General features: G+C 44.0%; 4 protein-coding genes across 9 annotated transcripts; 3 read left to right on the top strand and 1 right to left on the bottom strand.

Annotated features, from left to right (window-relative positions):
• Positions 1-983: 983 nt before the first annotated feature.
• On the top strand, positions 984-8,859 carry LOC6529699 (peroxisomal acyl-coenzyme A oxidase 3). Of its 3 annotated transcripts, none has more exons than XM_015196587.3 (6): positions 984-1,128; positions 5,672-5,831; positions 6,356-7,279; positions 7,406-7,531; positions 7,587-7,932; positions 8,040-8,859. In XM_015196587.3, exons 2-6 carry the CDS (start codon positions 5,697-5,699, stop codon positions 8,588-8,590), a joined length of 2,082 nt encoding a protein of 693 aa, XP_015052073.1. In that variant the 5' UTR covers positions 984-1,128; positions 5,672-5,696; the 3' UTR covers positions 8,591-8,859. The 3 variants fall into 3 exon arrangements, with proteins under 3 accessions (XP_015052073.1, XP_015052072.1, XP_039228154.1); XM_015196586.3 differs by having other exon boundaries at positions 989-1,132; XM_039372220.2 differs by having other exon boundaries at positions 1,000-1,136.
• On the bottom strand, positions 3,239-5,195 carry LOC6529700. The gene is made up of 3 exons (XM_002090657.4): positions 4,291-5,195; positions 3,983-4,178; positions 3,239-3,918 (listed from the first exon to the last, which is right to left on the bottom strand). The coding sequence occupies exons 1-3, from the start codon at positions 5,075-5,077 to the stop codon at positions 3,426-3,428; spliced, it is 1,476 nt and encodes a 491-aa protein (XP_002090693.1). The 5' UTR covers positions 5,078-5,195; the 3' UTR covers positions 3,239-3,425.
• Positions 8,860-9,197: 338 nt separating the features above from the next.
• On the top strand, positions 9,198-12,441 carry LOC6529698 (heterogeneous nuclear ribonucleoprotein A3 homolog 2). 3 transcript variants are annotated; one of them, XM_015196589.2, is made up of 6 exons: positions 9,198-9,338; positions 10,666-10,761; positions 11,075-11,345; positions 11,449-11,523; positions 11,615-11,840; positions 12,095-12,441. In XM_015196589.2, exons 2-6 carry the CDS (start codon positions 10,701-10,703, stop codon positions 12,317-12,319), a joined length of 858 nt encoding a protein of 285 aa, XP_015052075.1. In that variant the 5' UTR covers positions 9,198-9,338; positions 10,666-10,700; the 3' UTR covers positions 12,320-12,441. The 3 variants fall into 3 exon arrangements, with proteins under 3 accessions (XP_015052075.1, XP_015052078.1, XP_039228157.1); XM_039372223.1 differs by having other exon boundaries at positions 9,215-9,347; XM_015196592.2 differs by lacking the exon at positions 11,449-11,523.
• Positions 12,442-13,442: 1,001 nt separating this feature from the next.
• On the top strand, positions 13,443-16,233 carry LOC6529697 (fibroin heavy chain). Of its 2 annotated transcripts, XM_002090654.4 has the most exons (5): positions 13,447-13,566; positions 14,018-14,030; positions 14,101-14,136; positions 14,472-15,906; positions 15,973-16,233. In XM_002090654.4, the coding sequence occupies exons 1-5, from the start codon at positions 13,518-13,520 to the stop codon at positions 16,123-16,125; spliced, it is 1,686 nt and encodes a 561-aa protein (XP_002090690.1). In that variant the 5' UTR covers positions 13,447-13,517; the 3' UTR covers positions 16,126-16,233. The 2 variants fall into 2 exon arrangements, with proteins under 2 accessions (XP_015052079.1, XP_002090690.1); XM_015196593.2 differs by lacking the exon at positions 14,101-14,136 and having other exon boundaries at positions 13,443-13,566.
• Positions 16,234-16,771: the final 538 nt, after the last annotated feature.

Here is a 16,771-nt window from a genome sequence, read left to right as displayed (position 1 = left end):
TCTGTATTTTGTATTTTGGGTTGCCTACTTCGCGGGTTGATGTTCTTTAAGTTCAGATCCTCTTCACTGCCGAAAAAGCCGACGAAAAACGTGGGCTAGTAATTTTTTTACGTTTTCTGCATGTTTATGCTCATTTAAAAACGCGAAACTATGTAGATACTGGTGCATACTTTTATGATGAAAAACGTATGTTACTTAGCCGAATTTCAGTCAACTAATATAATATTTATGTTTTATAAACCTACGATTTATGTATAAATTTTTTTTGTATAAAATATCTCCTAGATAATGCGAAATCGAAATTAATACGTTTAAGGCCAAAACAGTCATGATAAGACAGTTAGCCGAGACTCGAACCCGCGCACTGTTCTCTGCTCTGTGTATCTTGTATCCGTATCGCGCATTACCATCTTCACATCTCTCCCACTCTCATTATCCGAATCTCGTGGATGCCGTACTCACCCACACAGCTGTAAACGATGCCGGCCGGTTAACAACTGCTGCGTTGCCTTCTCGCTCTGGCAACAGCCACTTGACATTGAGGCAGAATTAGAGGAAGAAGAGGAACCTGGGCCAGCTCTCATCGACCCACTTTGCACACCCCGCCACAACCCCCCGCCCGCTATTCAGCATACATCCCCAGGAGAGAGAGCATGGGGTACACGGAAAAAAAAGTTGTATCAAGAAAGAGTAACGGAAAGCAATAGAATAAGTAGCATGACTAATAATACTAAATATATAGGGATTATATAAAAACTCCTTGGCCTTCTTGTGCCTTTCTGACCTCTTGGTCTTTAGAATAATGCAATATTGCGTGAGAAGAGGTAGACCACATCTCGCACCAATTGTGCCGCAATTAAAAAGTGTCGGATTCGATAACCATCTGTTCATTTTCTCCCTGTGCATGTGGGACTCGCCCCTATAAAAGACCGTAGGGTTCCCATACTATGAGTGCCGTGAATCAGGCGGCGTTATTCTCGCTCTTCCGCTCATTCACTTTCCATCAGTTGGCCGTGTCGGTTCGTTTATTCCCCAATTCTCCAATTCCCGCTGCCCGATTCTCGACTCTCGATTCTCTCGCGGTCGTGTGCCGGTTGGTGTTGTTGCTGCTGCTTAAATTCCGCGTTGGTGGGTGTGTATGTATAAATTTGGATTAATTGCCATGGCTCTTGTGAGCTCAGCTGGTTAAAGTGTTCAATTTTCGGATCTGGTCATAGCGAAATTTCATCGGGAGAATAGGTGCGAGAATACGGCTTATAAGGGCGGGCCCAAAGAAGCGCTACAGGTTGGCGACTCGCACACAGATGCATCGAGAGCATCTCTCACGTGGCCCAGACCCAAACTGAAACCCAAACCAAAATTTTCCAACTTCCATTCTTTTCACGAGTCTCTCTCCCGCCTTTTGGGCCCCAAACCGTTTCTACCTACTTGTTGTTTTCGCGGTGATGTAATACAGGCAGTCGGCAAACTGAAACCGAGTCCTTAGCCAAACAAGTTGCGTACAGGGTGTGCTGGCGGTACAGTAAAAGCTCTAAACAGTTACCCATTAAAAGCGAGAACATTTTATGTTAATCCTGCTTATAGCCCCTATATGAATGTTTATTGGGACCATAAAATGAAATATTGTTAAAATCAGTGTGTGGAGTTATTCCCCTTTTCTGTTTATAGTGCCTTTGAGCTATTACTAATGTGTTTTATAATGTATATTCAATACATTACAATACAAATATTGTCATTAAGGTATTCAATGAATAGTTGTGTTCTACACTAAGTTACAGTCTTCAACAAAGTTCTTGAAAAAAGCCTATCACAGTACGCGATACCAGCCTCAATTGCGCTTGATTTGGCCACAATGGAGGCTCCTCTGTGCCGGAGTGTTGATTGTGCGCTAATTTGTCTGGGAAGCGTTTAATAAAAGGGAAATTAGCCGCTGCACATTTCATTGTAAATCATTTAAAAAAGCCAGTGGGGTCGCCCAAGCCCAATTTGATTGATTCAAAGGGAGTCGGCATACAAATATGTTGTATATACAAAAATAAACGGGGGCTATTTTCATGTTCAAGGTTGACTCACTATAGAACCCCAATCCAAACCGGGTGGTTGGCCAACAAATTGTGACAATTTTGAACGGCACGCAATGGCGATTGGGTGGACTAATGGGTTTCGCCCATTACATCCTCACCCGGCCACAAATTTCTACCCGGCTTATCACGTAAGCCAAAAGTTTTGCTGCCACTTGGCTGGCCAGCTGTTCAGTGCTGCTCCAACTGTCGAAACTTTATCAGTTTTGCGTTTTCCCATCGCTGTTTCTGGGTTTGTTTGGATTTAAATACGTATGTCCCACATCAAGCACATTCATAATTTCAGTTTCACGGGACTCTTAACCTTCTTTTGTTATCGAATTCCATTTCCGCTTAAAATTCTAACTTATTTACTTTTCCAAAGCGCTGTAACATTCTTCTCTTAAATTGTCGAGTGCAAGCAAACAACTCCGAGTGGAGCGTGGTTTCCTCGTGATTGCGCAAAAATTTAGATTGTGCGGACTCTTGGGTGCGAGTACATATCTGAGATTGCGAATTGAGTTGTGCTAATTAAGTGTAGCACTAAACATTTTTAAAAACCCATATAAAAACTGGTTTATTGCCACTTGCTCGCCCATTTCGTCAACGAAAAGTTCCCGAACCTAGACAACAAGAACTTATCACTGCGAATGCCGCGTTGCGGGAATAATTATTGCTAATTGTTATAATTAGCTGGAGGTTGATACCGAATCGTCCATTTGCAGTAGCTTCTATTTTAAATACAAATGAAACTTGCTTTCCACCCCCTTTTTTTTTTTTAGATATGTTAGAGATTTTCTAAAATTAAAAGATGTTTGGCTTTTGTTGTTATTAATGACAAATTGATTTAAAAAGTTATTGCGGTATAGTAACTGAACTTTCCCTTAACAAATATGTGCGATTTCTCAGAACCAAAAGTGGAAGGTCCACCTACAATTTTGATCCATAATTGGGTATAAAGATAAGGCGGTGAACCGATATAACTATATCAGCTATAAGGAATTGTATGACACTTCACAATTATTTATAGATAATCCCCTTTTCATGGTCCTGTTTAGAATACTATACCGTACCTTCATGGAAATTGAAAACTATATTTTAGGTTTATCTATAGGTTTGCAAAGCAGCTGAGTGCGTGTTCAAATACCTGAGATATCGGGAGTCAATAAATTCGTGCATTACGCTCAGAAGCTAATTATCTTCGATATAATTACACACTCAGCCGTTTATGGCATTGATTTCATAGGGTACATAGAATGTGTTTACCTCAGATGAATAAGTGAATGAAGATCAATTGAAAGCCGAAAATAGTAAAATAAACTTCAAGAGGAGTAAACATTAAAATTTCATAAGAGCAGAGCCATCTTAGATGTCTCCCTCAGCCAGTTTAAAGGTCTTGAGATCGACATCGTCGTAAGGTGCCACATCGTGGCCAGGATCCTCTTTTTCCTCATCCAGCAGACAGTAGATGCTATCCGTTTCCTGTTTGATGATCTCGTCACCCAGTCGCTTCCAAAAAGGACGACAGCGATTCTTCCACTGGCGTAGGTTGAAAAAGGCGCAATATCGCGTGGTAGAAGACTTTAGCATGGCCATGTAAAGAGGTGTGATTTCATCCGCCATTAACTTGGCCTGTAGGTAATTGGCCATCTTGCGGCTATGCAGATCGTTAAAGTCCACGTAGATGCGCTTGGCATGCTCATAGCACTTCTTAGCTATACTTGTCATCTGTGTGTCCTTGGCGAAGATCTTGCCAAGGTGCAGAAGTATCTCCGCCTCCAAATCCCGGTGGGTATAAAGTCGAGATAAACGGAGAGCTCGCTTATAACACGAAATGGCCTTCTCCACGTGCTCAAAACTTTCGGTTAAGTAGGAGTTATGCAATTTTGGATGATCTAATTATTACTTTATAGCCCACTTACATCTCGGAGCATTGTCCCTGGAACAGGTAGTACTTGATGTTAAGCTTAACAAACCGGTATTCGGTGCAGGCCAGGATCTGGGTTTTGATCTGGTCCAGACACTGCTGAGCCGAGTTAAAGTTACCGATCTCCATCAAGAAGTAGGCACGCTCCAGAAAGGTGTCGCAGAAGATCTCCATGTTTTTATCCCTGCCAACTGAAAGAGTGGTCAGTTAGGAATTTCATAATAAAAAGGCTGAGTCAAGCCTTATTATGGATTATTATTCAAAAATAGTTATTTAAGATGTTTTACCGAGAATTGTACTTACTTTCTGCAATAAGGACCGTTGCCCTCCGGGCCATGGCCACCGCATCTTCGGGGTGCTGACGCACAATGGACTTGCCCTGGATAAGGAGCTGCTTGGCGAGATTCTGGGCCACCAGCTCGTGGAGCGTGAGGCTGCCTGCGGGCATTCCCACCTCGGCGGTCCACACGTGACCACGCACCAGATCCATGGCAATTTGCAGGTAATTGATGGCCGAGGTACGCTGGCCCGTGTTAACCAGATACATGGAATAGATGTAGTAGATCCGAGATATGTATTCGGCGGCCTCCCGTTCCTGGCCAGCAATGTTGCGGCACAGCGAGATGATGTGCTCATTGAGGGCCACCAGGGCGTATGCGTATTTCTGACGATACGGCTCCAGCAGCTGCATGGTCTCGAAGAATAGGCCAAAACACTGTTTGAGACCCCGATGCTTGTGCAGGCAAACGGCCAGTTCGGCGTCCCGGAGTCGATCCACCATTCCGTAGAGCAATTCGGAATCATCGGATAGACGTTCCCGGATATTAAGGCTCTCGAAAAGTGCATTCTCCTTGGTGGCCAGGCAATGGAGGAACTCCGGCAGCATGGTGCATCCTGCCCGGCGCAGCTCGTCCTCCAGAGCCTCAAAAACTGGTCCCTTGATCCGACGCGCCTCGTCGTAGGTCAGTGGAGTGATTCCTTGCCTGATGGTCTCGCGATCAAAGTTAATCTCTCGGAAATTTCGATGCGGCAGATTGCGCTTCACTTGGCGCGTAATGCGCACCACTTCATTTTGCCACTGAAGGGACATGATATTGTATCGGGTTAAAGATGATACATGAAATGTATTATTTTCAATTTATTTTTGTGGCTGTTATGCTTTGAAGTATATTTCATGATATGCTTATGACGACTGAGAAATCATTTGTAAGACTTACTGTTCTTACCTTTGTTATTGCTAAAAGCAAAGGTAACTTGATTATTTTAAAACAACTAATTAACGATAGATGTCAAACTACATTCAATAGATTATAAAGTTGTACAAGTGTTTTTTTTTTGTTATACTCTGTTCTCAGTTTGGGCGTGAAACTAACTAAGCCTATTCACAATGGTTCGAAACTTCTCTTTGTGCGTAATATAGTAGTTTGATGAGAACAGTGTACACTAAACTGTTTAGCTGCCGAACAGTGGCTTTAAAACCAATGGCTCTTGAGGGCTTTCCTTTCTACGGCTTCAGTCGTTTGCACGCTTGTAGATAAAACAGTTCGAGTGCCCCACTTGTTGACTGGGTTGTCTGGTTGGTTTGGGCCATTTAAGCGTTTGGCTTAGATCGCAGTTGTTCTATAGTCTCTTGGTTGTCAACAGCTCGACTGATCCGATAACATTTCCATTTTCTTTCTTCAAGAAATCAAATCAAATAAAATCACGCAATGGCCAACGAGGACACAAGCTTTATTCCCGATCTTCCCAGCGGTGGACCCTTGGCCGCCTACAGAAAGAGGGCCAATTTTGACTGGAAGCGATTGCGACTGATATTCGAAAAGGAGCAGGGATTGCGAATTAAGGTAAGTGGATGGCTATCTCTTGGAAAAAACCTTGATGGAATGTACTTGCATGCTTGCATCTTACGTAACAGCTTATTATATTGTTGAGTTAGGGCTTACGTGTTTAGAGTCACGAAAGTAAATTGATGACATTATCCAATAACTTTTGATTTCTTATATTGAAAGGCGTAAAAAAACACGTTAAATACATTTTTGTTGCACATTATACATATAAACTTTAACATTGGATTCAAGTTTTCAAATTTATTATAATCCTTACTCGTAGAGTAAAAGGGATATACTAGATTCGTTGAAAAGTATGTAACAGGCAGAAGGAAGCGTTTCCCACCATATAAAGTATATATATTCTTGATCAGGATCAATAGCCGAGTCAATTAGGCCATGTCCGTTGGCCCGTTTGTCCGTCTGTCTGTCTGTTCGTATGAACGTCGAGATCTCAGGATCTATAAAACTAGAAAGTCACACACATACCTTTATTATTAAATCTGTAAAAGTACTTCTTTTTATATATCCCTGTTTTGTAGTACAAAGTGTGGCGACGCCTGGAGAATGACCCCCTTTTTGCTCACCCTTCCCGGACACTGCCCATGGACGAGCAGAAGCGTCTGTGCGCCATGCAGGTGAATCGCATGAAGCACCTGGACCTGGTGCCCAAGGAGATCGAGAGCCTGAGCTTCTCGGCCAAAACGAAGTATCTGATGTACATCAACGAGGCGTTGGCCTGCTACTCGCCCAGTTTATCGGTGAAGATAGCTCTGGGCGTGGGCCTATTCAACAATGCCATCCGTGCCATGGGAACCGAGAAGCACCAAAAATATATAGAGGCAGCATGGAACCGGGAAGTGATCACCTGCCTGGCCATCACAGAGCTGTCGCATGGCAGCAACACGAAGAGCATCCGGACAACGGCCACCTATGATCCGACCACCCAGGAGTTTGTGATCAATACCCCGGACTTCGAGGCGGCCAAGTGTTGGGTTGGAAACCTGGGGAAAATGGCCACGGTGGCCATGACTTTTGCTAATCTCTACACAGCTGATGGCCAAAATCATGGGCTGCACGGCTTCCTGATTCCCATTCGCGATCCCAAGACACTGCTCTCATATCCGGGAGTTCTGGTCGGCGATATTGGGGAGAAGTGTGGTCTGAATGGCATCGACAACGGATTTGTGGTGTTCACCAACTACCGAATTCCCCGGGATAACCTCCTCAATCGCACCAGTGACGTGACTCCGGAGGGGGTTTACGAAAGTGTGTTCACCGAACCGGGAAAGGTCCTTGGGGCGGCCCTCGAGAGCTTCTCCGCCGGACGCATTGGCATAATGCAGGAATCGGCCAATACCTTGTGCAGTGCCGCCGTAATCGCAGTTCGATACTCCGCAGTGAGGAAGCAATTTGGCCCGGAGCGTCAGGGCGAGGAAATGGCCATTCTGGAGTACCAACTGCATGTAAGTCGAGCTAATTGGTTAAATTAGTTCATCCGATATTGCAGAACAAACTTGATTGCATTACCTATTTTATAATATATTTCTGATATTTAAATGAACATACGTTTAAATCCTTCCCATCCCCAGCAATATCGCATCTTTCCCTATCTGGCGGCTGCCTGTGTTCAAAAAATCGCCACTGAAGAGCTGACAATCACTTACATGGAGATCATAGCGCGTTCCCAGGCGGACTCCAATGGATTTGATGTTTTGGTGGGTTTTTTTCATATAGTAGCTAATAACACATCTAATGAAAGCAATATTTTAGACCCAGAATGCTGCGGAGATCCACGCGCTGATCTCGTCGTCGAAGCCTTTGATTACCTGGGCAGCACGGGATGCGATTCAGGAAGCGCGCGAAGCCTGCGGGGGACATGGCTATCTGGCAGCAGCTAAGCTTGGCCAGATGCGCACCGACCACGACCCCCTGTGCACCTATGAGGGCGATAACAATGTCCTGGGACAACAGGCCTCCAACTGGTTGCTGCGCCAGTGGAGTGCCAAGGAACTGGAGACCCCCATTGGCAGTGTGAAGTTCCTGGAGCAGCGTAACGACTTACTGGCTCTCAACTATGCGTCCTTGGTGCAGAGAACTCCCATAACCAGCTGGCAGTGTAAGTAGATTAGAGTCTTATGAGCTATTACCTTAGATGTGGTAAACTCAAGTAAGGCAATGTTAAGGTACAACGATTGTTGGACTAAAAAGTTCGTTTTCCCTTAGTCTCCCTGAAGTGCTATGAGTGGCTGCTGTGTCACCTGATGGCCAAAACCACGGCTCACATCGATGGCCAACTGGCGGCGGGAAGCAGTAAGTTCGAGGCGAGGAACAACTCCCAGGTGGCCGGAGCACGGGAACTGTCCCTGGCCTACGCGGAGTACTATGCTCTGACGCGCTATGTGGACCACGTTAGTACACTGACTGTGGAGGCGCCGTATGCATCCGTACTCCACCTGCTGTTCGACGTGTATGCCATGTGGCTCCTGGAGAAGCACATGACCACCTTCTACGTTGGTGGCTTTGCGGCTGGGCGGGATTTCTCGGCTGCAGTGCGCCAACTGCTGCTGGACAGCTGCCTGAAGCTAAAGGACGTGGCTGTGAGCGTAGCGGATGCCATTGCGCCGCCCGATTTTGCACTGAATTCGGTCATCGCCCGGGCGGATGGACTCCTCTACGAGAACTTGCAGAACGAATTTATGACCAATGAGGGAGCGTTCCAGCGACCCTCCTGGTGGCGTGACGTAATCATTCCGCAGGCCCAGTCCAAACTTTGAGGATTACCACCGAGTTCTGAACCTAGTTACCAAGTGCCTGACTTCGATACTGAAGCGTTCGCTTGGCGCGTAGTAAACCAAGTTAAATTGGAATTGGTGTTGCCTCTTGATAATCAGGTATAATGGCCAACTACATTCGCATTGATCCTAGTGAAACGTTTTTTTTATCATATACCAACTATAACACACATTCGAGTACTTTAAGATGAAATCTGTTACTAGATTACTGTTAAACGAGTTGAAATAAAAGTATTTATGTATATAAACGAGTTAAATAAGTTTTGAATCATTTGGCGTTACACTGGTGTATCTACAGATATAAAGTCTATATTATCAAATTTAAACTTGGCCAAATTGGCATAGAACAGTGCTAAGAAAACCCTACATAAAATAGTTGCATCAAGCGCTACATCAAAAGGTATAAGTTCCTTAATGAAGGAAAAATAAAAGTTATTTCTTTTTATTATAATCACCCAGCCAGCGAGCATCCCATTTATAAGAATTTACTATAAATCCCCGATTCGAGTGACTCGGTAAGCGCTTCCACTCTCTAGGCGTCGTCATCGCTGCAGGCAGTCACCAGGTGTCCGGTGGCTTATAAGAGGACCTGTGCCCACCTGTTCCGACTCAGACGTTGCCCAGTTGTCGATCGGTGAAGAAGATCGGCGAGTACGAGAGAATCGCAGTCCGAGACCGAGATCGGAAAACAAAAACTGGTCAAGAACCTACCGAATCATAAACAAATCAAGTGAGTCGAGTGAGTGAGCTCGCAGTGTTTTTGTATCTCTATCTCGCGGTGGGACTCTCTATCTATTTAGAAATCGATCCCCTCTCCCGGCGATCACGGCCATATAACATCGATAGTTTTGCCAATTCGTTGCGCAGTTTTGGTTCCGTACTGGGAAGTGTATGTAGTGTTTTCAATATTAGTGGGTCTTATCAGCGAGATTCTAATGATGTATACCAGAGTTCGCATTGAAATAGTTCGGTGATTATCAAAGTCAGGGGCGAATGACAATGACAAAATACGTTCGTTCCTCGGGAGTGCTGCTTAGTCGAGTTCCTTTGTTTCAACAGAGCCGTGCACAAAGCTGTTAATTGTTTATATTTTGGTGTATGAACAAAAATTATAAATCATCTTCAGACCGGTTGCTAAGCCTTAAAGTTATTAAATTAGAACACACCAATTGCTGAAATCAAAAATCCCCGCTCTTAATGGCAACTTGATAAAGTTTTGTAAAAAATGAAAAACAAAATGTTGACAGATTCGAATATAAAAGGCGTACAGATGACTGGCAAAAGGGGAAATCAAAATAAAATAACAAAACAAAACATTCAATATACTCGTACATTTCTAAACTCTGAACACATTTGTGAGAACCGGTTCGTTCTTCTCTTCCTCTCGTTTGGCAGACGAGCAACCGAATTGAGTCAATAATATACACAGTCATATGGAGATCCATTAATTTACATTTTGGGGTTTTTTGTTTTCGATACGGATGGCCAGGCCCTCCTCCCTCTAACCGTGCCCCCGATTCAGATTTCTTTTCGCCAATTCATTATGGGAAAATCGTGTAAGGGCAATTAGTTGTGGGTTGGGCCAGAAAAATAAATATGAATTGGTTGTAATTGCCGACTATGGGCCTTAAGCTTCGTGTCCAGTTAAGCGGGGGAGGCAGTGAAGCCAATGACCCTCGCCTAGGCATCCAAGAATCGATTACTGGCAGTGCATCCCCTATTCTGCATGTTACAATCGCGCATATTACCGGCTTGTGCAGGCGGATTTATGGATTCTGCCCCGAGCGGCTAATGACAATGGGTGTGAAAGTATCGGGCAACAATGAGGCAGCAGCTCCCAGTTGTTAGAAGTGGCTATTGGGCAACCTCTAGATGGGATCTTATATAACACTAAGCCATCTAGACGTCTATATGTCATCCAATCAATTCCCGCTTCCGTTTTAAAGACGTTAAATTTTGTAGGCTTTAACATATTCATCATTTAACAAACAAGTATTTACACAAATTTCAAAAACAAGTTCTTAATGGATCCATTGTTTTAATTTGTACACCCCCAGCTCCAAAGTCCAATCGCAAATGCCCAGCTAAAAATATGTGGAAGTTTCTGCTTATTTGTGTGGTGATGAGTGCTCTGAATGAAGAATCATCGGGAGGTAAGAGAACACATAAACGTACTTATTTCCGCAATGCTAATAAAATTATACTTTTCAAAAAGAAATATCACCAGGAGGGAGCGCTATAGGCGAAACATTTTAGAAATCCTTATCAAGAATACTTTATTTTTATTGGTTTTGAAATGCTTCTTTCTACCTGTTACCTACTTTTCAACAAATCTAGTACACATTCTTACTGATCGTATAGTACGAGGTACACTTTCACAGTGTAATAATAAAGTTTAACAATATAAAATCCTACAATACATTGCAGAATATGTTGGTATCATCCACATGATTTTTTTTATTTCAGCAAAAACGGGTCCGACCCGGAGACGACGAGCATACGCCGGCGGATACGCCGGAGGGTATGCCAGTAGTGGAGGAGGAGCCGGTGGCTACACTGGAAGCTACAACAGCGGCGGTGGACACAGCAGTTATGTGGGTACTGGTGGTGGTGGTGGTGGCTACTACGATTACGATGACTATGGCGGCACCTCACCCAACTTTGGTATCATCGATCCGTATCTTTTCCACCAGCAACTGACGAATCACATTTTGGCCCAGAACTTCGCCAACCAACAGTGAGCATCGATCATATCCAGGGGATATATTGTATGGGGTTCTTGGGTAGTCATACGGCGGGCTAAGGGCAAACCTAACGCTTGAATATATCTGTTCTTGTAGAGCTATAACTGGTCTGGCCACGGCTGGCAACGCTTATGCATCCGCGGATGCTTCCCTTGTCGACGACAACGATATGTAAATACAAGTAGCTAGTTCTTAACTTATCTCAATACTTATACAGTTGTTCCCAATGGTTTTCCATACTCTAATTTCCTTTTCTGCGCAGTCGCATCCAGCAACAGATCGCCGCTCAGCAGGCCTACCATGACAATCTAGTGCGCCAGAATAGGTACAGAGGCGGTTCGAGCTCTGGATCCGCATCAGGGTCTGGATCTGGATTTGGATCTGGATCGTACAACTCAAATCGCTATGCACCCAGCTATGCCTCTGCCTCCGGATCCATCGGCTCCAATGGCTACCGCCAGACGGCCTTTATTAGTCCACCCAATCCGGTATGAAACCCATATACCTTCTTTCGATCAGGAACAATAATCGCACTATTCTAAAATCAAAGTTAACAAGTCAAGTATTAACTTCGTAGATGACTTTTTCTCTTAAATCGTCATATACGTTTGAAATCAATAGTTTGTATGTCAAAAGGTTAAATTATAATGGTATTTAGCAGTTCCAAAAATATTATGAAAATAGTCCACTAATTCGCATAGTCAAATGGCTGATTCAACCAATACAAATTTTATTTTCACAGGCCTCTCCCAACATTGTGAATCGCTTTGGAGGCGGAAGCGGTGGTGGATCCTCGTTCTCCAGCTCCAGCAGCTCCGGAGGAGGTGGTGGCGGCGGTGGTGGTGGCTACAAGGGCGTCTCGGTCTCGTCCTACAGCCACAGCAACGGAGACGGAACAAGTCGACGTGGAGCCCAGACTACGGTAAACGACAATGGAAAGGTCACCTCTTACTCGGTGCACTCTTAGGAAGATCGGTCGAGTCCCTCCTCTGGTGGCTAGGCTAACATTCACTCGGGTCTGACGAGGCAAACCGATCCCATTGAATATGTATAAAATATATAAATAATATACGCGTATTTTATTGTCAACTTGGCGGACTTTCTTATAGGGGCTTTTGGTGAAGCTTTCTTTTAGTAGAAAGTTTCGTTCTCCCTTTCTGGCTTAGGCATAAAATTGCAAGTTTTGTATTTTTATTTGATTTGTATGTCGACCTTGATTTTGACGTTTCTGCTGGCATTGATAGGTATATAAATGTGTTGTATTTCAGTTCAGCTTGCAAGATTATATTTTATATATTTTTTATTTCAATGTTTTCGTTTTTTATTGAACGGATGGGCGTATCAAAGGTGACCGGAAATGATCTATCTCATTGAAGTTGATTCTGTATAAAATGGCTAAATTTCAAGATCGTGTTCTTTATTCAAGATTAAGTGAAGCTAGAGACACGTCCTTAAAGATTGTGAATTTATAACATTTTAGGCTAAAATAAAATATGTAAAATTTAAGTAATAAAAAATATATTGAAAAAGTTGAAAATACAACAGCTCTCCTCAGTTGTACAATAGTATTTGTTTCTGGACTTCTTCTCAATTAGTAAGACGCAATACCATTTACAAAGGTTTTTATAGAGCTGGCTAATTTTGTAACATCTCTGAAGGGAATGTTAGTTCCTGAATTAAATTTGAAGCTCAAGGTCTTTTCTATATATTCCTTCACCTTGCCCACAGTGTTCTAAGTTTAATGGCAGCTCATTAGCATTGTGTTCCACCTATAAACATAATTTTATATATATGGAAGTAATCGCAAAAGTGATAATGGTCGTACATGGCAACTACATATATACTTTGTCTTTCTTGAGCAAGGTTCCCCGGCGATCATCAAAACTGAATATGGAAATCATTCTATATAGGGCGATGATGTCGCAATTAACTTTCATCACTCGGCTTTCTGCACCAATTGCGAGCTCCAATTCTACGTGTACTATCAGTGGCATTCTCTCTAGGTCAGAAATCAATCGGTTCAAGACTGATCTATACAAAAGTGACTCTTATCACCGCCGTCTGAGGCTTTAAAGCGGAGCTTCCTGCGCTCGATTGCATTAGTACAATTTTAACCGCGAGTGTCGAACGTATTTTTCGGTCAAGAGCTACCACAAATTGCTAAAATGAATAAGCTGCTGGTTTTGGCCCTTTGCCTGGGTGTGGTCTGTGGAGGTAGTGCACTGTTCCAAAATCAACTTTTCCCGAAAATTACACCTAAGATGTAACCAGTGCCGGCTTGGTCCTGTCGATCTGATCCAAGTTTTTTGAGGCTGCCTATCAGTGCTTGTGGATCAGTGAGTCGTCAGTGGCACTTGGTTTTTTCCTGAATGAAATATTTACACAACAACCCGGGAAATTGTGTAATTTATGGCGCGTGTGGCGATAGAAGATTGTAAACCGATCGAAATATACTATTTCCCCTTGAATAGTGCTAACACAAATGCACTTTTTCAAAACCTGAACTCTACGGAAATATAAAACAATTTCAGTGAATGAGAAATATTTTTGAATGAGAGTGATAAAAGTAAAAAGTTATAGATTTCGTATTTCAGTTCTAAGAAATGAAATTTTGAAATATATTTGAGTACATTAACTAACAGATTTTTTTTATTCTTTATTACAGATTTCCAAGCAAGGTAATTTGGTTTAAAATGCCATATTTAACATATAACATAATGGTTTGCTTTCAATTTTAAAATCTTTAAGTTTGGCGAGAACCAAACGCGACAGTTTTCACTCGCGGTAAGTGCCTTGTTGCAAATGCTAAGAACTTTCTTTTCCGAATCGAGAAACTTGAAATTTCCCCATTGGCTGACATGGTACTTACAAATTTTAAATTTTAATTAAAAAAAAAGTCATTGGGTAAAAATATGTCTATAATCAACAAAAAAAATGCGAATGCATATAATTTATTTTAGTGCAGTCAAACCTCAATCAAACTGAATTTAAAAACTAAATTGTTGTGGTGTCTTTCAAGTTGCCTTTATACCATTGTTGATTTAGAGATCCTGTGAGCCCAAATGACAAACTTTTCCTTTTCAAAACATAGTTATTAAGTCAATTGCCTTAATCCTCAGCCACTACAGTTCCCACGGGCAGGCGGTGGAGCAGGCTCGCAAGAACTCTGGCTACGGAGGCTATAGTAGTGGTTTCGGAGCTGGGTATGGAGGTGCCTCCGGTCAGGTGGATGGCGCAGCGTTGGGAAACCTGGAGAGCTCCTACGACTCCGTGGGTGCCACTGAATCCGCTGAGGGTGCCTCCGCTGGAGGTGCTGGTGGCGTTGAGCTTTTGGGTGGAGCTGCTGGTACGAACACCATTGGTAGTGGTGTGGGAAGTACTGGTTCCTTCGGGTCCAACTTTGGCGCCGGTTTTGGCACCCAGAACTCTGCCGGCTTTGGCGCCCAGAACTCTGCCGCCTTTGGAGCCCAGAACGCTGCCTCCTTTGGCAGCTCCTTCTCCACCAACTCCGCCTTCCACACCAGCTCCAACTTCGGCAGCAGCGCCGCCCACCAGGTGGGCAGCAATGTGGAGTTCGCCGAGAACGCCAATGCCGGCAACAAGGTCGACTTTGGTGGAGTGAACGCCGTAGACACCAGTGCTCAGCTGCTCAGCGGAGTTCAGACCGTGCAGTCTGTCCCCACTTCCGAGTATTACAGGCACGAGAAGATTGTGTCCACCCCGCATCAGGTGGTCTACACCATTCCCGGTGGCTCCCAGCGTTACGTCCATCACGAGGAGCGTGTTGTCGAGCAACCTGCCCAGACTCAGATCACACAGACGGTCCCAGTTCAAAGCGAACACTACTATCAGCGAAAGGTAACCACCACTGCCTCCGCACCACAGCTGGTTCAGCCAGTTGCCAGCAGCCGTTTGACCTACGGATCGAATGCCGCCTCCACTTTTGGCAGCAATGTCGCCTCCAACTTTGGCAGTAATACCGCCTCCAACTTCGGTAGCAATGCCGCCTTCAACTCTCAGCTCGGCAGCTCTTTTGGCCAGAACTTCCAGAAGAACAGCCAGCTGAGCCAGCTGATCAGCCAAACCCAGCAAGCTGCCCGCCAGCAGGCTGCCTCCCAAGGCGTATCCGCCAACCAGGTGCAGGCTGGAAGTGGCTACACCTCCGGATCACAGGGAGGTTTCAACTCTGGCTACAACTCCGCCTTCAACTCTGGCTCTCAGTTTGGATTCAACTCCGCCAGCTCGTTGAACTCTGCCAGCTCCCTGAACTCCGCCAGTGCCGGAAACAGTGCAGCTCTACTGAGCGGATCTTTGTTGGGCGGAAGCCAAGGATCTCTGTTGAGCGGACAGGTTGGCGGACAGCAGTCGCTGCTCAGCGGATCCCTGTTAAGCGGACAGCAGAACTTGGGACTTGGACTGAATGCGGCGCAGACCGGTCAAGTGGCTGGAGCTAGCAACTTTGGGGCTGGATTATCAGCAGGCGCCGGAAACTTGGGCAGTGGCTACAGTACCAAGCAGTGGGAGAAGCAGTCCAAGTGGTCTTCCCAGAACTCGGTGGGTTTTATTTGACATGTGCATAAAAAATGCATTTGTAATAATACTTGTTTCTTTTTCTTACAGTTCGATTCCAATGGCCATAACAACAACTACAAGGATTTAGTTACCGGCGAGAGCGAAAGTGTTGACATCAATGGAAAGCGGACGGGATACCATGCAGTCACAGCCTCCGTCGATGACAATGGCAAGTTCGCCACCCACAGTGTTCACTCGTAAAGCGGCTACATCAATCAGCACCCAAAACTTTACGCCTGTCGTGTTCTTAGGGAGTGAAATACTCAGCTCGCAAAATAATGTGAAGTAAAATAAATTGTTTAAATGTCAGATGGAATCTTTTATTTAACCGGGAAGCACCCACAGAATGAAATGAAAATATCAGCCGGCCTTTATGAGTATGAGTATAGCCATATATTATATTTGGCACATTTTTAAGAGAAGAGAAAACGCTTCGACTATCAGAGGCTCGTTACTCAGTTAGGGAAGTGCGAGCCAAAGTCCAAACTATTATTGTAATAGTCATTTGTAGGCGTTAATGTGTGTTTGGCATATTAATAGAAATCGGCTAGAAAAAGAGTAAAAATGCAGAAGAGACTTTAATTGGGGATTGGAGTGTGCTTGACTATCTTCTGAAACTAACGTGCTCTTCGTAGGCTTCGATCCTATCTGCATGATTAATCTCATTTCAAATCTCAGTTCAAATCTTAAGTTACAAAGCTGGATTTCTTGCTGATTAGTGGCGAAATCGAAACTAGTTAAGATATGTGCAATACATTTTGTTGTATTATATAAGATCTCTTCGTTAATAAATTGTATAAAAACTTTCAATTTCTCACAGTTTGAATAAAGAATGTGTTATTATCAA

The sequence above is a fragment of the Drosophila yakuba genome, chromosome 2R, assembly GCF_016746365.2.
Source record: "Drosophila yakuba strain Tai18E2 chromosome 2R, Prin_Dyak_Tai18E2_2.1, whole genome shotgun sequence".
Lineage (NCBI taxonomy): Eukaryota > Metazoa > Arthropoda > Insecta > Diptera > Drosophilidae > Drosophila > Drosophila yakuba.
Note: the sequence above shows the minus strand (reverse complement) of the source record. Positions and strands in the feature narration are given on the sequence as shown.

What these genes read in the sequence shown, in the direction of transcription:
- LOC6529698 (XM_015196589.2), top strand. Translation starts at nt 10,701, where the DNA reads ATGTGGAAGTTTCTGCTTATTTGTGTGGTGATGAGTGCTCTGAATGAA. An exon ending in CTTGTCGACGACAACGATAT is followed by an intron (nt 11,524 to 11,614) that starts GTAAATACAAGT and finishes TTTTCTGCGCAG; the next exon opens with TCGCATCCAGCAACAGATCG. An exon ending in TTATTAGTCCACCCAATCCG is followed by an intron (nt 11,841 to 12,094) that starts GTATGAAACCCA and finishes TTATTTTCACAG; the next exon opens with GCCTCTCCCAACATTGTGAA.
- LOC6529697 (XM_002090654.4), top strand. Translation starts at nt 13,518, where the DNA reads ATGAATAAGCTGCTGGTTTTGGCCCTTTGCCTGGGTGTGGTCTGTGGA. An exon ending in CGCGACAGTTTTCACTCGCG is followed by an intron (nt 14,137 to 14,471) that starts GTAAGTGCCTTG and finishes CTTAATCCTCAG; the next exon opens with CCACTACAGTTCCCACGGGC. An exon ending in AGTGGTCTTCCCAGAACTCG is followed by an intron (nt 15,907 to 15,972) that starts GTGGGTTTTATT and finishes TTTTTCTTACAG; the next exon opens with TTCGATTCCAATGGCCATAA.
- LOC6529699 (XM_015196587.3), top strand. Translation starts at nt 5,697, where the DNA reads ATGGCCAACGAGGACACAAGCTTTATTCCCGATCTTCCCAGCGGTGGA. An exon ending in TTCTGGAGTACCAACTGCAT is followed by an intron (nt 7,280 to 7,405) that starts GTAAGTCGAGCT and finishes TCCCATCCCCAG; the next exon opens with CAATATCGCATCTTTCCCTA. An exon ending in TCCCATAACCAGCTGGCAGT is followed by an intron (nt 7,933 to 8,039) that starts GTAAGTAGATTA and finishes GTTTTCCCTTAG; the next exon opens with TCTCCCTGAAGTGCTATGAG.
- LOC6529700 (XM_002090657.4), bottom strand. Translation starts at nt 5,077, where the DNA reads ATGTCCCTTCAGTGGCAAAATGAAGTGGTGCGCATTACGCGCCAAGTG. An exon ending in AACGGTCCTTATTGCAGAAA is followed by an intron (nt 4,179 to 4,290) that starts GTAAGTACAATT and finishes CCACTCTTTCAG; the next exon opens with TTGGCAGGGATAAAAACATG. An exon ending in CAGGGACAATGCTCCGAGAT is followed by an intron (nt 3,919 to 3,982) that starts GTAAGTGGGCTA and finishes CTTAACCGAAAG; the next exon opens with TTTTGAGCACGTGGAGAAGG.